The sequence below is a fragment of the Silene latifolia genome, chromosome 1 (genome assembly GCF_048544455.1).
Source record: "Silene latifolia isolate original U9 population chromosome 1, ASM4854445v1, whole genome shotgun sequence".
Taxonomy (NCBI): Eukaryota; Viridiplantae; Streptophyta; class Magnoliopsida; order Caryophyllales; family Caryophyllaceae; genus Silene; species Silene latifolia.
This window is the reverse complement of record NC_133526.1, coordinates 191,549,583-191,567,471: the sequence shown is the minus strand read 5'-3', so window position 1 is coordinate 191,567,471 and position 17,889 is coordinate 191,549,583. Positions and strand designations below refer to the sequence as shown.

The window sequence follows — 17,889 nt, the reverse complement described above, 5'->3', positions numbered from 1 at the left end:
ATAACGGTTGGCTTGCTAGATAAGTTTGACGTTATTGTCATACAGATGGCGGTGATCAACTGGTCCCTAAAAGTCACACCTATAGGATACGTTTTGAGAGATGTGACGGTATGAAAATACAGTCATGTTGATGCCAAAAATTGATTAAGCAGTTAGTCCGAGTTATTTGACTAATAATTAGTCAAAATGCGATGTTGAGATATTTTATTTAATACGGATTAAATAAAATGGGCTAAGGCGAATTAAACAGTTAATTCGTAAATTAAATATAAACGGTTATATTTAATTAATGTATATTGAATTAATTATACAATATTGTCTTTGTCGGACATGTATTAATATGTCGGCTAATCCTTGTTACTAGACGATATATTAATAACCGATGACGATTTATAATAAAACCGTGTCATATACATTTAGCATTTTATGAACCGGACCACGAGTTAAAAATAAGAGAAAGTGGAAAGCTCACTCTCCCCTATTGAGGCTCACGGCCAAACCAAGCAACAAAAGGAGAGCTTTCTCTCCTTTTGCCCTATTAATTCATTTGCAAAACAAAATTAGGGTTTTGAGAAACATTTTCTCTCAAAATTCAGATCTCACATCTAAGAAAACTCACACAACAATTCTCTCAATATTGCAAGGCAATTAGAGAATACATTTCTAGCACAAGGGCATAGTCTCAGACGGTCTTGGGTGTATCGATTAGGAGGAAATCTATTTTGATTTCTGTTCTTAGGCCGCATCTCAAAGGACCCGAGGTTATTTCTAATGCTTTATCGTTTTTCTCATGTTTTTCGTTTTATGACAATAATCGCACATTAAATTTACGTTATAGTCCTATAATTTAAGGGTTTTATACGGATAGGTTACAAAAGGAGAGAAGGCTCCCCTTTTGTGGTTCGGCCAACCGTGAGGTCTCATGGGGAAGTGGGCTTTCCACTTTCTCTTATTTTTAACTCGTGGTCCGGTTCATAAAATGCTAAATGTATATGACACGGTTTTATTATAAATCGTCATCGGTTATCGGTTATTAATATATCGTCTAGTAACAAGGATTAGCCGACATATTAATACATGTCAGACAAAGACAATATTGTATAATTAATTCAATATACATTAATTAAATATAACCGTTTATATTTAATTTACGAATTAACTGTTTAATTCGCCTTAGCCCATTTTATTTAATCCGTATTAAATAAAATATCTCAACATCGCATTTTGACTAATTATTAGTCAAATAACTCGGACTAACTGCTTAGTCAATTTTTGGCATCAACATGACTGTATTTTCATACCGTCACATCTCTCAAAACGTATCCTATAGGTGTGACTTTTAGGGACCAGTTGATCACCGCCATCTGTATGACAATAACGTCAAACTTATCTAGCAAGCCAACCGTTATTGATAAACGTGGACCAACTGATTATAATGCAAAAGTATACCCTTTGATCCTTTTAGAGATTTATAAGTCCTTGCACTAACTGTAAAGGACACCAGCCCCAACAGCTTGTGCTAAAGAGATTTAGCTATAACGGTGTATGTATCAGAAAAAACTCGCTTATATCTATCTATAAAGACCAACACTATAGACTGTTGAAAAAACTCACTAAATCGCACAGACCCGCTAATTCACTACCATACCGAGAAGGGTGTTAAACGGCCCAACAAAAAGGTCAGCAAAAGAATAAAGTTGAGGAGTGTATAACAGGCCAACCCAAAACAATGTCTCGCGCCAACCCGCATGCACAGACCCAGCTCAACCCGCCCAAAAATGAATAAAAAAACATACAATTTCAACTATTCATTCTACTATTCCTTAGAATAGTAACTCTCCTTACCCTCTTTTATATAAGGGGAGGATACAAATGTTTAATTATTAAACTAGTTTTGAAACCCGTGAAAATCATGGGATCGTTAATAATTGACTGTGTTTAAGTGTAACTTGTGAATAACTTATTTAGAGTAGTCTCTCTCTCTCAATCATTTATTTAATTTTAATTAAAAAACAACTCACAAATAATTAAAAATAAAGGTAAATAAATGAACACGACTGAGGGAACATTAAATTTAAAAGTTTAATTCTATTAACTATTTTTCAGTTCTAACTTTTATTTATCAAAGCAAAATACAATGATGAGAAATATAACCAATTATAAGGTACCAATATTATATAAGTAATTTTATAAAAATATTGAACTTTAAGTACCGTACATATAATACACGGGATCTAAACTAGTTATACATCAAGTTATCAAAATTAAATCAATATTTAAAATTAGCACAAAGTATTTATTTTTGAACGTTTTATATTTTAGACTTGCCTTATAAATAAATTTGGCAAAACCGACCCGATCCGAATGGGGAGTTGATAAGGCTGATCCGAGACCCGAAAGTGACAAGACCTTGCTTGACCCGAATATGTCCCGAAATCCGAATTGACCTGACCCGGCCTATAATTGACCCGAATAAATGGACTTAAAATGACCCCAAATGACCCAAAAAGACAAGTACTAAGTCATACTAATGTTATTTGCATTACGGCTCAAAATGTAACAATCTTCCGCCAAAGGAACACTCAGCCGAGTATACTACAATACTCGGTCGAGTAACGACTACTCGGTCGAGTATCCTAGATACTCGGTCGAGTATTCGACTCCAGTAGCTAACGTCAAAAACCCAGAAACAACACTCGGTCGAGTAAAAACAATACTCGGCCGGGTAGTCACTACTCGGTCGAGTATACCTATTTACTCGGTCGAGTTAGCACATACAGTAGCCATTGCTACTCACTGCCAAACAACACTCGGTCGAGTGCTTGGTTACTCGGCCGAGTACTCCCTACTCGGTCGAGTACCTGCCCTGCTCGGCCGAGCCATACTGTAGACGCGTTTAAACAGTAAAAGTCCCCTATCATGCTTTATATTTCCCCCATCAAACATGTATCAACAGGAATTGAATGCCACGTTATAAACATATAATCATACAAATCATGCACAAGCTAAATCCGATACACCAAAAGTTCACAAACCCGTCCCCTCAACTATTTCTCAAATCACCAAACTACAAATTCCACATATACATTTTTCAATCATCAATTATCATCAACAGGAACCTTCACAAATATGCACATACAAGACACAACTCTCATCACACTTCCCCATGTGACCGGCTCGAGTTAATGAGGGCCAAATTGCGACTCCGGGACGTCTCCCGAGTCTTTGCGGTAGCTCCAAACAACTCTCCCCGGGTTCATTTTATTTAGACTCCCTAAGTTCATTAGATTCATTTGTTTAGGTGCCGGAATCTTCGGCTCTGATACCACTTTGTAACACCCCCTCATACCAAGGTGTCTTACCAGGACCACCCTACCATGAAAGTGTGTTACCATCTCGGTTACCCGAGGTTAGTACATATCAAAAGCGTCTGAACTGAGCACATTTATTAAATGCCATAAAGGGTTAAAGTTTACATCAAACCAAAATCCAAAAACTGAATCAACAATACAACTCCAATGTCTGACAACTAATGCAATCAAAACTAAGACTCGGACGGTGATGCTATGACTGGTGATGACACCGCTCCCATGACTGCCCCAAGCTCACCACTAGCAATACCTGTCAAGCCTGCTCACCATCCCCGAATGGATCACCGCAGATTCCACAAACAACAATGGGGTCAGTATTACTCAAACAATATAAGACAAACAGACGAGATAACTAGCTGATCATCCTCCAACCCCAGTCTCCCGATCTCACACAGTAACCGACTACACACCAAAGTGTGTAGCCTTGCCAGATTACCCATCGCAACAAGTAATCCTCGCCGCCAGTGAGTGACCGCAACCGCTCCCACCTAGTCCAGCTCATCAACGAGCGACTAACAATCTCTGTCCCTTAATGTGCACATCCCCTCCCGTGGCGGGTTTCACGGAGGGCGAACTAGGGTGTGAAACCACTCCCGCAAGTGACTCCACCACAATCACAATCACACAACATCACAGTCGTCACAACATCTCCACACCAACACCGTCACCACAACACTCATACTCCGATGATCAGCAGATAACAATATTTACAAAACAAACATGTCTTAACAATGAACAGTACACTGAGTAGGGAAACTCTACCTTAGCAATCAACAGTAGAACGAAACTCGGACAATCAGAAAGGCTCCTCTACGAAATCTTCTCCTATACAATGATCACATAACACAATTACACATTGCACAATCCCCCATATCCCCAATTCCATATATGTAAACAGTAACCCCAAAGAATACAAACAACATAGAAATAGAACTTACCAACAGTAGAATGAGGAATTATACACAAGAACCACGAAGATCGCACACACCACGATGCTAGGGAATGATTAGGAAGTGATTAGGGTAATCGTAGAAATGATGAAGTTTGAATTAAGGTTTTAGAAACTGACGCGGGATATAAAGATAACCCTAAACATTCCCTAATCAAACCGTCAAAATACGCTTCGCCAGACCGGATACTCGGTCGAGTAAAGTGTATACTCGGCCGAGTATCCTCTACTCGGTCGAGTATTCACTATACTCGGCCGAGTATTCCTCGGCAGAACCAAAACAGACTACAACCACGGCACTACTCGGCCGAGTAGGCTCTACTCGGTCGAGTAGGCTCTACTCGGTCGAGTAGTCACCAAAGAAAATCCGTAGTATTACAGATTACATGTTCAAAACCAAAACTGTTAAACTAAAATACAAAGTACTCAAAAGGTCTACTGATAAATTGGTCGGTCATGCAAAACGAGGCTGGTACTCGGAAGGATCCGAGCTTACGTGGTCGAAAGTTCAAGCACGTAGGCGCCAATAAGCAAGAGCGTGGTCTAGAATGCAAAGGGAGAAGAGAAGTGCGGACACTCGCGTGAGAAATATGAGAGGCCGAAGGCTTCTATTTGTACTAAACACACAAAGGAATTAGGGTTTCGGAGAAACTTTAGAAGTGAATCTCGAAAAGATTTGAAAATACGCAGAAAGGAACTGAGGAAGAGGCGCAGCAGTCACTGCGTCTCTTGGAAGAGGCGCAGCACCTGCTGCGTCCTTTCCCCAATGGTTTCCTCCTGCGGAAGAAAGATTTCCGCGTTTCTATTATGGAATTGCGGTTTGATCTTGATTTCCTTAATATTTATAAAATATTTCCGGGATATAATTTACCAAAGGTTAAAAGATTGAAAATATGGAATAGAATATCCGGAACATTCCAGAATATTCTGACTCGGCATTTTAAACGGTTATTAGAAAATGAAGACGGTTTTTGACCCGGACTCCAAATGAACTCTAATTACTGTCAAAACGACCGTAAGGGCGCGTAGATGAGACCATGAGGTAGACACGAGTGTTTGAGCTATCACTTGACGATAAACTTATGAACTGTCATAAATCGTTCCGTGTACCAAACATGCGGCCCAATCATCACCGGGTGGCTTGCGGGAGGTGCAGAAATGAGGTATCTACACACACTTACTCGATCGAGTACCCATCAGACAGAACACTGTTTCGTATAAAAACATACTTACTCGACAGAGAAAGCCTCACTCGATAGAGTACCCAAAAACTCATAAAACCGTAGTATTACACCCGAAATGATCCGACCCAAACTTCCGGTACAGAGGGAATACAATGCCCCTAGTAGAGATGGGAGTGGGTCGTGTCGGGTCGCGCCTCATGCCGAGCCACCGTACTAGAAGAAAAAATCGTGCCTGTGAAATGATAACAGCGGTCCAGGCACGACCCACGGCCCCCAGGGTGTCGTATCGTGCTTGAGCGTGTCCATATAAGTCCTTCAGTTTAGCCTTATTTCTTCGTATTTTGAGTGTGTCTTGTTCAAGTTGGTTGTGTCCTGCCTGAGCTAAGCACGGTCTTTTTTTCTCAAATTTCAGTCAAGGCACGACACATGACCCATGACGTGTCAAGCCATGCTGGGCCGTGACAATTCCGTGTTGTGCTAAAATAAGTCATGTCAATCCAATAGCCCGCGTGCCTATTTCCAACTCTAAGACCATCCCCAAGCAGTGGTCGCGCTAACTAGATCGTGACCCGATTTTACTCTTAATCCTACCTTATTAACCTTGATCCATTTTCACCCTCCCAAGCAGAAAGTCGCGACCTAGGTCATCAACTCAATTATTATTCACTTTACAACATTCTCAATCATTGTTTTTTTATTGTTTTATAATTGTTCAACCAATAAGAAATTGACACATAGAAGGTCAATAAGACCATCTCTTTTGATCAACCTTGGTCACAAATTGACCACCCTTGGTCACAAATTGACCATTTCTTGTTTTTGGTCACAAGTTAATCACCCTTGGTCACACATAAACAATACTAATTACTTGATTAACCATGACCAAGCAAGGTCATGACCAAGCAATTGACCTTGCTTAGGGATGGTCTAACCCATAGGGAGTACTCTATATGAAACTTGGCCCATAATATAAACCTTAAAACCCTAAAAAATTTGGCCTCCATATAAATACCAGTGAACCACCAAAACCAATCCTAAAATACCAGTCGAATGAGGGGCAAGATTTTTATCACACATATCAGCCAACCAAAACCAATCCTAAAACAATGACTAAATTGATTGCCGGGATGTCTAAATTGTTGGCTGAGATGTGTGAAAAGAAGTCTGCCCCCTAATTCCCATTACATTTAGTCATTGTTTTTAGGGTTGTTTCAGCCATTCAAGGATGCAATCACTTGCTCTTCTGTTGGAGCGCCCTCAAACAAATGACTCGCAACAAACACTATTGTTGAGGACGCTGCAACAGAAGATCAAGTGACGCTTCCGATATGCGGGAGCAATGCGGTAATCTACTTGTTGTTTTATATTCTCTAAATGGCGATGCTGCTTTTATGTGCTATAATTTCGTAGGTTGAAATAAGAGCTAAGTCGGGATGTCTTTTTGAAAAGACTGTCACAAGCAGCAAGATTATTATACCTTAATAAAATCGGAGTAACATGATTATTCGTAGTTTTCATTTAATTATTTTGCTCGACCAAAAATGACAAACTTATTGATAATTCACGTATACGTTAACATCCCCGCAACGACACCGTTTCGGCCATTTATTCCTGGTTAAGGACTTAAGGTACTGTCGGCTCACATCGTCACCCCCACATATGTTGTTTGATACTGTATTACACTATTACTATTACATGGCGCTGACAAAAACGTAAAGAAATGACTGAAAGACGCGTAAAATGTAAAGAATTGACTAAAAACTACGTTTTTCGTTGGCACATTTGTTTCTTTTGCATTACTGCTTGTTATTTTTTTTTTTATTTTTTTTTGAAAACAACTGCCCGAAGGCAATACTAAATAGATAAACGATCAAACCTTACAGCAGCGTTTGTAGACAATGGTAAACCATCATCCCATACAACACGACCCAAAACACGAGGAGTACAATGAGCTAAAGCATGAGCGACACAATTGTTAGAGCGAGATACATGTAGCCAAAAGACCAACTGAAATTGAGAACTACACGCAAGGATGTCCTCGATTAGCAACGAGAACATACTTCTTCCCGTTTGTTTTCCTTGAATAGCTTCAATGACCTGTAAACAATCGCTCTCCACTTCAACGAATTGAATTCCACGCATTGCCGCTTCTTCTAAGCCGTCTAGTACCGCGCAAGCTTCAGCCATGTGCACCTCCCAATGTTGGTCCCTCCCAATCGACATCCCCCACAGCACTTCCCCCTCTGCATCCCGACACACAACACCCGTCGTGATTCCTTCCCCTTCCTTCACCCCCACATCAACATTGAGTTTAACATAGCCATCTCGCGGTTTGCTCCACCCTTCTCCCTGCTCATCTCTATTCCGTGTCCCAGCAGCTCCCCCCTATCCTTTTCCCCGCCATCACCCTCTCCAACCCCTTCATGTATAACATCCTTCACACGAGTGACAATGAGATTAGGTTCCACCGTAATATTGTCGAAAATGACCCTATTTCGATGTTCCCAAATTGCCCAACACCCAACCATCATCTTCACACATTCCGTCTCTCCCATATCCTTCCAACAAGCTTCTACCCACTCCTTAACATCGCTCCCATCACCATCCATCATGCCGTCCACCCCAAGCCCGTCCCAAACCCATTTAGCCACCCCACAATCCCTAAATAAATGGAGACTAGACTCTAAAAAAGAATTACATAAAGGGCAAAAAGAGTACTCACCTCCGACTCGTGCTGCGATGTTCGCTCTAGTAGCTAGTGCCTCACTACACAATTGCCAAAAGAAGAGCTTCACGCGAGGCCAAACCGAAAATTTCCAGAGCCGGGTCCACAGCCGCCGTCCCCTATCCTCATCTGAGCTCGTAGCCATATCACCCTCGTCACCCGCTAACCTCCTATAAGCGCTTCGCACTGTATACCCACCATCCTTCTCTAATCCCCAATACCATATGTCACTCGGCCTATTGGGACTAATCCGAATGTTTTTAATCCGTTCCCGTTCAAAAGGTAGGAAAAAGAAGTTTAGTTTCTCATCATCCCAATCAAGTCCATTCGGTGCCAAAAGCTCCCCAACCCGCATTCCTTCATTTCCCGGCCCACAAGGAGAGATAACCCGACCTGAATGAGAGTTCGGGATCCATGCATGCTTCCAAATATAGGTATCCATACCATCGCCAATTCTTCTTCTAAGACCTTTCTCCAAGGCTGGTCGGGCTTCAAGGATACTTCGCCACGTATAACTAGGATTATATCCAAGCGTCGCGTTCATAAACTCGCCCTCCGGGAAATACCGAGCCTTCATAATACGAGTCCAGAGACTAGTCGGATTAGTGATAAGTCGCCAGGCCTGTTTACCAAGAAAAGCGAGATTAAAGAGCTGGAAATCTCGGAAGCCCATTCCTCCCACACCCTTAGACCGAGTCAATTTACTCCACGCCACCCAATGTATGCCCCTTTTACCTTCATCGTGACCCCACCAAAAGCGAGCAACAATCGATCTCAGCTCATCGCAAAAGTTAGCAGGAATTTTAAACACACTCATCACATAGGTAGAGAGTGAATTGGCCACAGCCTTTATAAGAACCTCCTTACCCGCCCTAGACAAAGTCTTCCCGCGCCATCCTTGAAGTCTTTTGCAGAGCTTATCACGAATAATACCCGTAATAACTTTTTTCGACCGCCCAATCACCGTTGGTAGGCCCAAATACCGCGCTTGTTCATCCACCTGAATTACACCCAAAACCGCAGCTACCTCGTCTCGCCTTCCCCTACTTACTCCCTTGCTAAAAGAGACAGTTGTTTTATCAAGGCTTACTAATTGACCTGAAGCATTCTCGTATCTTCTCAAAATATTATTAACAACCTCAACATCCTCAACAGTAGCTCGGGTGAAAAAGATACTATCGTCTGCAAAAAGAAGATGTGAAACAACCGGGGCCGAATTAGCAAGCCGTATCCCATGTAACGCATTACTTTCAACCGCTCCTTTGATCAGATTGGATAATGCTTCCGCACACAAGAGAAAAAGATATGGAGAAAGTGGATCACCCTAGCGAAGACCCCTAGTAGGCCGAAACTCCTCAGACGAGGTTCCATTAATAAGAACCGAGAATGTGACTGTAGTAACGCACTCCATCACTCGCCTTGTCCATGCTCGGCCGAACCCCATGGTCTCCAAAACCCTTCTCAAGAAAACCCACTCCACCCTATCATAGGCTTTGGCCATATCGAGCTTGATCGCCATGTGACCCTCCGTCTGTCTGCTATTCTTCATGAAGTGGAACAATTCAAAGGCAATCAGAATATTGTCAGAAATTAACCGGCCAGGAGTAAAGGCACTTTGGTTCACGGAAATAATCTCCCCCAGAAAAATCTTCAGTCGATTAGCTAATACTTTAGAAACCAATTGTAAGCTACATTGCATAAGCTAATCGGTCGGAAATCCCGAATCTTGTCAGGCGCCTTCTTCTTGGGAATTAAGACAATATTTGTTTTATTCAAATCACCCGGAGATGTCTCCCCCCGCAAGATTCCAATAACTGTGCTCACAACATTAGGGCCTATAATTTGCCAATAAGACTGAAAGAAAAGGCCATTCATACCATCCGGACCCGGAGCTTTCAGAGGGTGCATTTGATTAAGGGCTTCAACAACTTCAGCTTCACTGTATTCCATTTGCAAAAATCTATTCATCCGACCTGTAACTCGCCCCTCTAATCCAATCAAAACATCATCAAAAGCCGAGGGATTAACCGTAGAGAACAACTTCTGAAAATACCCATTAGCCACCCGAGCCACGGCCTCATCTCCCGTGTGCACTCGCCCCTCGTCATAAACAAGGCCCCCAATATAATTCTTGCTCTTTCTTTCCCCAGCCCGAGAGTGAAAAAATTTAGTATTTCTATCCCCCTCCCGTAGCCATAGAGCCCGTGACCGCTGTCTCCAATATTGTTCTTCTTGCTTGTAAAGGGTAGCAATTTCAGCAATTAACTTACGCCGTCTAGCCACTGCTTCCACCGATCGGTCCCCCTCATTTAGCCTAGCCAAGTGTTTTCGTTTTAGCTCCAACGCCCTATTGATCTTCCCTATATTGATCTTCTTCCAAGCTTGAAGTTCACGAGCACAGCTGCGTAAAGAATTGACCAGGTCGCCATGTCCCCGCTCCACCCCTCGCATAATTGCTTCCTCACATCCTTCCTCCCCAACCCAAATCTGTTCAAATCGAAACCGGCTTCGTGTTTTACCGCCAATCTCCCTTCTATCAAAAGCAAGTTTAATCGGTGCATGGTCAGACCACTCCCGATCTAGATTAAAAAGCTTCGCATAAGGGTATAAATCAAGCCACGCTTCATTACAAAGTTCACGGTCCAGACGACATTGTCTATTCGCCACGCCAGCTTGCCCGTTATCAAAAGTGAAAGCATACCCCTCCCACGACACATCCTTGAGCTCGCAATCGTCTATCGCAGCCTGAAAGTTGTTCATTTGCCATTGAGCCCGACTCCCCCCTTTCATCTCGTTAGAAAACAAAATCTCATTAAAATCTCCCACACAAACCCAAGGTAGCGATGACTGCCCACGTAAAAGTCGCAATAAATCCCAAGACAGTTGACGGTCAGAAACAACTGGCCACCCATAGAAACCCGTAACCCTCCACTCCTTTTCCCCATCTCTGATGTGGAAATCCATATGATGCACCGAGGCAGATACAAAAGTACAGTCCACTCCCCTCTTCCATAAAACAGCGAGACCCCCCGATCTTCCCATACAGTCCACTTTCATTCCATTATTCGACAATGCAGAAATGTAGTCTTTTTATGGTTGTTTCTTTTATCTTAAAACTTCAAACATTGCACAAGATAATTAATTGTAATCAAACTGCTTCAAATGTTGCATTTTCTTGTTGCAGTTCCTCAAAGTTATATTTCGGCTACTATTATCCAATGCCAGTTTAGCGAGAAACAGGAACATACATCTGATGTACTACCTTAGACCTCATTAGTTTTTGAGCTTATGTGTATTTTTTCTGAGCTTTTAATGATACTTGTGCTTCTATGTGTTGTACAATTTGGTTTTCACCTTAATGAGTTTATGTATTAGGGTTTGTGCCACATACAAATGTACAATAATAGAAACCCTAGGAGGGATTAGGATTTGGGAGGGGAGGGAAAAGGAGGAAGAGGGGAGGGGAAGGGAACGAATTGGAAATGGCGTGCCACACACAAATGAACAATAGTAGGAACTAGGAACTCTAGGAGGGATTGGGAGGAGAGGGAAAAGGAGGAAGAGGAGAAGGGAACGAATTAGAAATGGGTTCCGCCATTTCCCTCCAACACAAAAGGAAATGGCGCCCTTCATTTCCCTCCAAACCCCTCCATCCAAGCAAGAGGGCTAGGTTACTTGTTGAAGTAGCAACTGATCAGCTACTTCCCCAATGCTCAAGGCTATAACTAACTATATTTATTTGTCACACAATCTTTAAGAGGAGCGTTTCGGAATAAGTGTAGTTTAATTCCTTCTATGGATTATGAAGATTGATATATGACGAAGGTGGGGTGGCGGATGATGGATATTGATGGCAATAGAAAGAACGTTTTGTCGAAGTACCGTGAATTAACATCATGTAGACTTGGCCCCATGTCATTGTAAAGGGTTATGCGGAAAAATGAGAAGGATTCTTGGTTGTCTTCGAGTTACACTCTTATATATTTGTGTTTCATTTAATAGCGGAACTAGGATTCCAAGTTTGGGTGTCTCACACTTGAAATAAATGATTTCGGGGTGAAAATATAGTACTGCTATAGAGTAACTACAAAGAAATTGAATATTTTAACTAAAAGAAAAGATTCATTTTATTGCTTTGGGAGTGTGGCAAATGGACATCATATTGCAAGTTTTATGAGTTGCTCTTTGTCAGTGCTGAATATTTTTATAAATCCCTATTTGCTACTTCCTCTGCCATGTGCTCTTTACATAAAAGAAATATGTTTGCAGAATGCAGCTGTCGTCTGAAGGGGGGTTAAGGTGTTGCCATGTGACCGAGAGGTCACGGGTTCATGTTCTTGGAGCAGCCTCTTGCTAAAAATGGCAAGGGAAGGCTTACCCCTATTACACCCTTATGGTGGGACCCTTCCCCGGACCCTCGCCTTGCGGGGATGCCATCGTGCTCAGGGCTACCCTTTTTTTTCTAAAATGCAGCTGCTGTGTCTATCTAACCTATGCAAAGATGGAGTTTACATGATGCCTTACCGATACAATCATACAAGGTATATAGTCAATATATGATTGAAGTGGTTTTTTCGGCTATGATTGGTGGAATGCAGAAGCTGATCTGTAATGCTCCCATTTGATTTTTGCACCCTCTTTGTTAAAGGAGCATTAATATGCTCCAACGCGGAGTGATGCTATTATAGTCACTTCCCACAATGAAACATATCACCTTAGTGGCCAGTGCCTCAAGGTCTTTGCAAATGGTGGGATCGGGGGTCTCGTATATTTGCAATCTTACTTGCTCAGAAAGGCTGTTTTGTATCATCCATTTAAAACATAATGAACATTGCATCGAAAATTACCTCAAATGACTAGAACTTCTATAGTAATTATGCAGTTTATTCCATCATAATCTGTAAACAAAGAATATTGAGTCTTTGAATGGTCGGATATGTGCTTCCCCGACCTAAAAATGCTATTTAGATTCATTTTTTGCATACTCGTAGACAGTCATTAAAGCCATGATCATATTGTTGGGAGTAGAAACTAATGAGAATAATAATGCAGGAAAAGTTTGGAGTCCTTGAAGCAAGGAATGTGGTACATACAGTGATGTACCAGATCCCGCTCAACGTCCAACAACCCAATCTTGGGTTTTCTGGTGAATGCAACTTCCATCACGGAAATGGTTTTTCAATCTGTTTATCACAAGTAGATCAAGAATCGCTGCAACCTTTTTCCACTGTGCAACCTTATCGAACCTATGAATTTACGTCTATAGCTTGAATGGAGTTTCGATAGCAAACGAAGAAATATGTGCAATCAGGGGAAGGATGAACCTGAGATCATTGTCCACAGTAATGACATCTTAATCACTAGATTAAAACACCATTGTCATAATCCACAGAACAAAACTCCACAACGCCACCAAATTCGCGCTACTAAATTACTTATCGTGGAATGAATGTAAACCAAAAAAATAAGATGGTGCTACCGAGCTTGGTAACAGCTCTTCACATGCAAAACGTAAGGTTACAATGATGAACTCTATGTAAGGATACGTGAAAGGGTAGTATTAAGACTTGGCACAACCCTTTGACGGGCTAGACGCCGTAAACTCCAGAAAAGAAAATGAAAATCAATGACAAGGGTCAAATGGCAAATAAGCAAACGGTTAAGGCTATGTTTTTTTCTGAATTAATTTCAACTCATTCCATTTCAACTTAGCTTTATTCAGTTTAGTTTATTTTAGCTTCATCCAATTCAGTTAAACTCATTTCAGCTCGTCTCTTCAAATATTTTAAGGTCTACTCTTTTGGACTTAATTTTAGCCTATTTCAGTTCTATTTAGTTCGGCTCAGTTCAACCAATTTCTTTACAAATTAACTTTTACTTCATCTCCTTTCAGTGTAATTTAGTTGCATTAAGTTCAATTCAACTCTTTTCAGCCGAAAAGAACAGGGCCTAACACATCATCAAAGTGTCACCGAAAACAAATGAGGTCTTAGCCTACTAGCAATGAGTCATGTGAAAGATAAATTGACCTAAGTTCTATTCAATTTAGCCGAAAAGAATCGGGCCTAAATGATATCAACTGTCCACCTCACAGGGAGGGTGATTTCAAGATTAATCCCAAACTAAAGCATCTAAAACCCTAAAAATATAAATCAAGTGTAATTTCCCCTCGCTATCTCTTCCATTTTCACAAACCCTAAACCCCCAAATTTGCCGAACTTTTGCTTCCCTCTCCTTACCGCTCTCAATCTTCAGGTCGCATTTCTACTTAATTATTTCAATTAATTCTATTAATTATGTTAATTGATGTTGTTGTTCAATCTTAATTTCAGTTTCATATTGTATTGATTTGAAATTTGTATTGTTTGTAGAGTGAAAATGAAGGTAGTTTGCGCGTATTTGTTGGCTTGTTTGGGTGGAAACTCTACCCCCTCTGCTGATGATTTGAAGAACATCCTTGGATCAGGTACTTAAATAAGTTTAATTTGTGATTATTATCGTTTAAAGTATTGATCTTTTGAGATATAATGTTATGTTAGTTGTGGTTGATGAATTCATGTTTTTGCTGGAAATGATTGTGTTAATGTGACGTGATTGAAATATTGCTTTATTGATGATGTTAATGTTTTGATGGGTTCAGTTATTTTAATTGGAAATGAGTTGTACTTCCTCCGTCTCGCAAATAGCTTACAAAATATAAATCCGAAATGATTTATTGTTTATAGTTAATAAAGATGTAATGTGATGAATGCGGGGAATTTAAGTACTAATTCTTGAAGAAATTAGGAGAATAATGAAATAGTATCTTCAAAATGATGAAATAGAATAAAGAATTAGGATGCCCTAGACGGTTTCAGATGATGAGTCATGTCAGGTGACCCAAATCATTTTGGGACTAAGGCTCTGATGTTGTTATCTCCGAAATGGTGAAAAATACGGAAAATGGAAGGTATATCTGATCTGATATAAGCAAATACCGAAACACGGAAGCTATTGATATGGTGGGAGTGTTTATTAACGTAGGCTACTGTAACTAACGTAAGGTCTATCAATTGTGTTATAACTCATAAGGTATGTTGAATTTTGATGTGTTGGGTTACTAATGTTTTTTGTGGGCTGGCCTGTTGTGTGATTTGTAGATTAATAGCTGTATTTGAGATGGTAGGTTTATATATTGGTTTATGAGTGTTTGGTAAGCTTGGTTGTGTGAAGAGTCGATGTCGGGTTATATTTTTACCTCTAGTTCATGAATGAATGATCGTGCCTCACTGCTTTCAGAGATGTTGAATGTTTATTTGCTGTCGTTGTTTTGATTGTACATTGACATATAATTGCGGCTTCTTCTGACATACTGGAAATGTATCTCTGACAGTTATTATATACCTGTTCTGCTACCTTGCACTGTGATTGTACTGCTGAAGTTCTACTTCATTATCTATCTGTGATTCTTGAGTTTTTTCCCCTGATTATTGTATCTTGATGACTTGGAACATTTCTACTAGTACAATAATGTCGTTTCTTGGTTCTGGACATTGTTGTAAGTAAACTAGTGTTACACTGCTGAATGACATCTGAAAGTTGGACGCGAATTGGTCATTAGATATGGTCTATTTTATCTTGTTCTTGTTCTGCTACAACGTTGGCTATACTATTCCTCTCTGTATGTCGATCTTGATTCTGTTGTGGCTCTCCGTTGCCATCCTGGCTATGGTTTCTTGTGGTACACTTTCGTTTCATTCATCACCTTTGGATTCGAAAGTAAATGTAAAGTCTTGCGTTTATTGATCACCTTGTTTTATACTCCATCCATTCCACTTTTATTGTCATACTTATCATTTTGGGAAAGATTTAGGAAATAGGGTAATATTTTACAACCCTATCCCTTGAATTAAAGGAAATGAAGACAATTTCATTTTAATGGAGGGAGTAGTAGTTGGTAAATTAGGGGCAATATTGGTAGTTAAATCATTTACCATACTAATTTAGAGAGAGGGCAATTAATTTGGACTGAAATTTGGGGGAAACGAGGACAATAATAGTTGAATGGAGGGAGCAATCAATTTGGAATGCCAGTTCGGTTGCTGAAAGTCTTTTTTTTTTTCTTGCAACTGTTACCAGGCTGTCTAAAGATCGAGTCTTGTATTCTATTGGGCTATTTTCTCTATCTCTTACTTTCCGGCCATTAATGTTGTCATCTGAGTGAGATTTCACTGAAGTAAACCTTCCTGGTGGTTAATATATCCTGACGTTATCATTGTGCAGTCGGTATTGAGGGTGATGAAGGCAGACTCCAGTTGTTCATGGACCAAATAGCCGGAAAGTCAATTGAAGAAGTTATTGCTTCTGGAAGAGGAAAGCTCGCCTCCGTCCCATCTGGTGGTGGTGGCGGTGGCGTTGCCGTATCTGCTGCTCCATCTTCTGGTGGAGGAGCTGCTGCTGAGCCAGCTAAGGAGGAGAAGGTTGAAGCAAAGGAGGAGTCTGATGATGTAAGAACCGCTATTTTTGATAACTTTGATATTTATATTTATACGGAGTACTAATTAACCTAAACTTTACTTAACAATACCTTCACTTCTGACTGTTTTGCAGGACATGGGTTTCAGTCTCTTCGACTAAGCTGGAAGAGCTACCGTCCTTTGTAGTTGGTACCTTCTTATTGTAACCGAAATTTTGTTTTGCATTTCTCTTTGTCTACATGAGAAGTTCACATTTAGTTTAGCCTGGTGAGTTGGGTAATGGCAGACAATTAGTCCCAGTTTTGGATTGTGATGTGTTTTTGACCCAGTATATTACCATAATTTTCATTTTCAAGGCATGCCTCCTTTTATAATACTTCCGCTATGCACTCTCGTTTATGCTTAATCTCTTGTCCGTTTCCCTGTATCTCGACTCAATATCTAGACTAAATCATTGAAGTTGTACCAAATTCAATGATATGGTCCTCCACTTGTGATTAGCATTATATTTAACTTTGCAATATAATTATCTGTGGACTAATCTTTAGATTATCATGTCCGGCTAGTAGTTTCCGTGTTGTCTTATGCGGATATTTTACTTCTATACAAGGTAGAGAGCATGTTATGTCTATATTTTGACCCAAGAATTAGATTCTACATTGAACCAATTCTAAGATGCCTCCATGCGTGTGCTATGTCTGTTGTTGGGTATGGCCGTATTGGTATTTTATGCCTGTGTTGGTTATTTATATGGTGCACTACTGCACTTGTAGTTTTTAATTTTATCCTTCGATAGTTGAATTAGCTGACATCGGGTTAGAAATCGTGGTGTATATGGGGTTTATTGTTCCTTAATCTTGGCGCAAACAACCATATTATACTCTTATCGAATTTAAAATGAGATTTGATGATTCTGAAATTGAGAGTACAATTGATTTTGTTATAATTTGGCTCAAGTTTTATTTTTCGAAATTGAAATTTGGACTTTTGATATGTTAGGAGAATGAAAATTGATAAAACTGAATAGGTACTGATATATTTATTCATTCTGATTTATCTGCATCAAATTGAATCTGTGGTTAAAATGAAACACAAATGTAACAGATTTAAGCCAACATTCATACAATTTTGTCATGGGTAACTGCCATGCCATATTGCCATATGTTTAAGGCCCAGCAGATCTTGTACTCTCTCTGTCCTAATC

At 40.3% G+C, this 17,889-nt stretch overlaps 1 protein-coding gene across 1 annotated transcript; it reads left to right on the top strand.

Moving 5' to 3' along the window:
• The first annotated feature begins 14,342 nt into the window (after positions 1-14,342).
• LOC141614284 (large ribosomal subunit protein P2A-like) lies at positions 14,343-17,040 on the top strand. Its single transcript, XM_074433045.1, has 4 exons — positions 14,343-14,484; positions 14,601-14,695; positions 16,492-16,715; positions 16,819-17,040. Exons 2-4 carry the CDS (start codon positions 14,608-14,610, stop codon positions 16,843-16,845), a joined length of 339 nt encoding a protein of 112 aa, XP_074289146.1. The 5' UTR covers positions 14,343-14,484; positions 14,601-14,607; the 3' UTR covers positions 16,846-17,040.
• The last annotated feature ends 849 nt before the right edge of the window (positions 17,041-17,889 follow it).

Bases quoted from the DNA above. Each gene is read 5' to 3' on its own strand.
- LOC141614284 (XM_074433045.1), top strand. From the start codon at position 14,608: ATGAAGGTAGTTTGCGCGTATTTGTTGGCTTGTTTGGGTGGAAACTCT. The intron at 14,696-16,491 runs GTACTTAAATAA...ATCATTGTGCAG, and splicing joins GAAGAACATCCTTGGATCAG to TCGGTATTGAGGGTGATGAA. The intron at 16,716-16,818 runs GTAAGAACCGCT...ACTGTTTTGCAG, and splicing joins CAAAGGAGGAGTCTGATGAT to GACATGGGTTTCAGTCTCTT.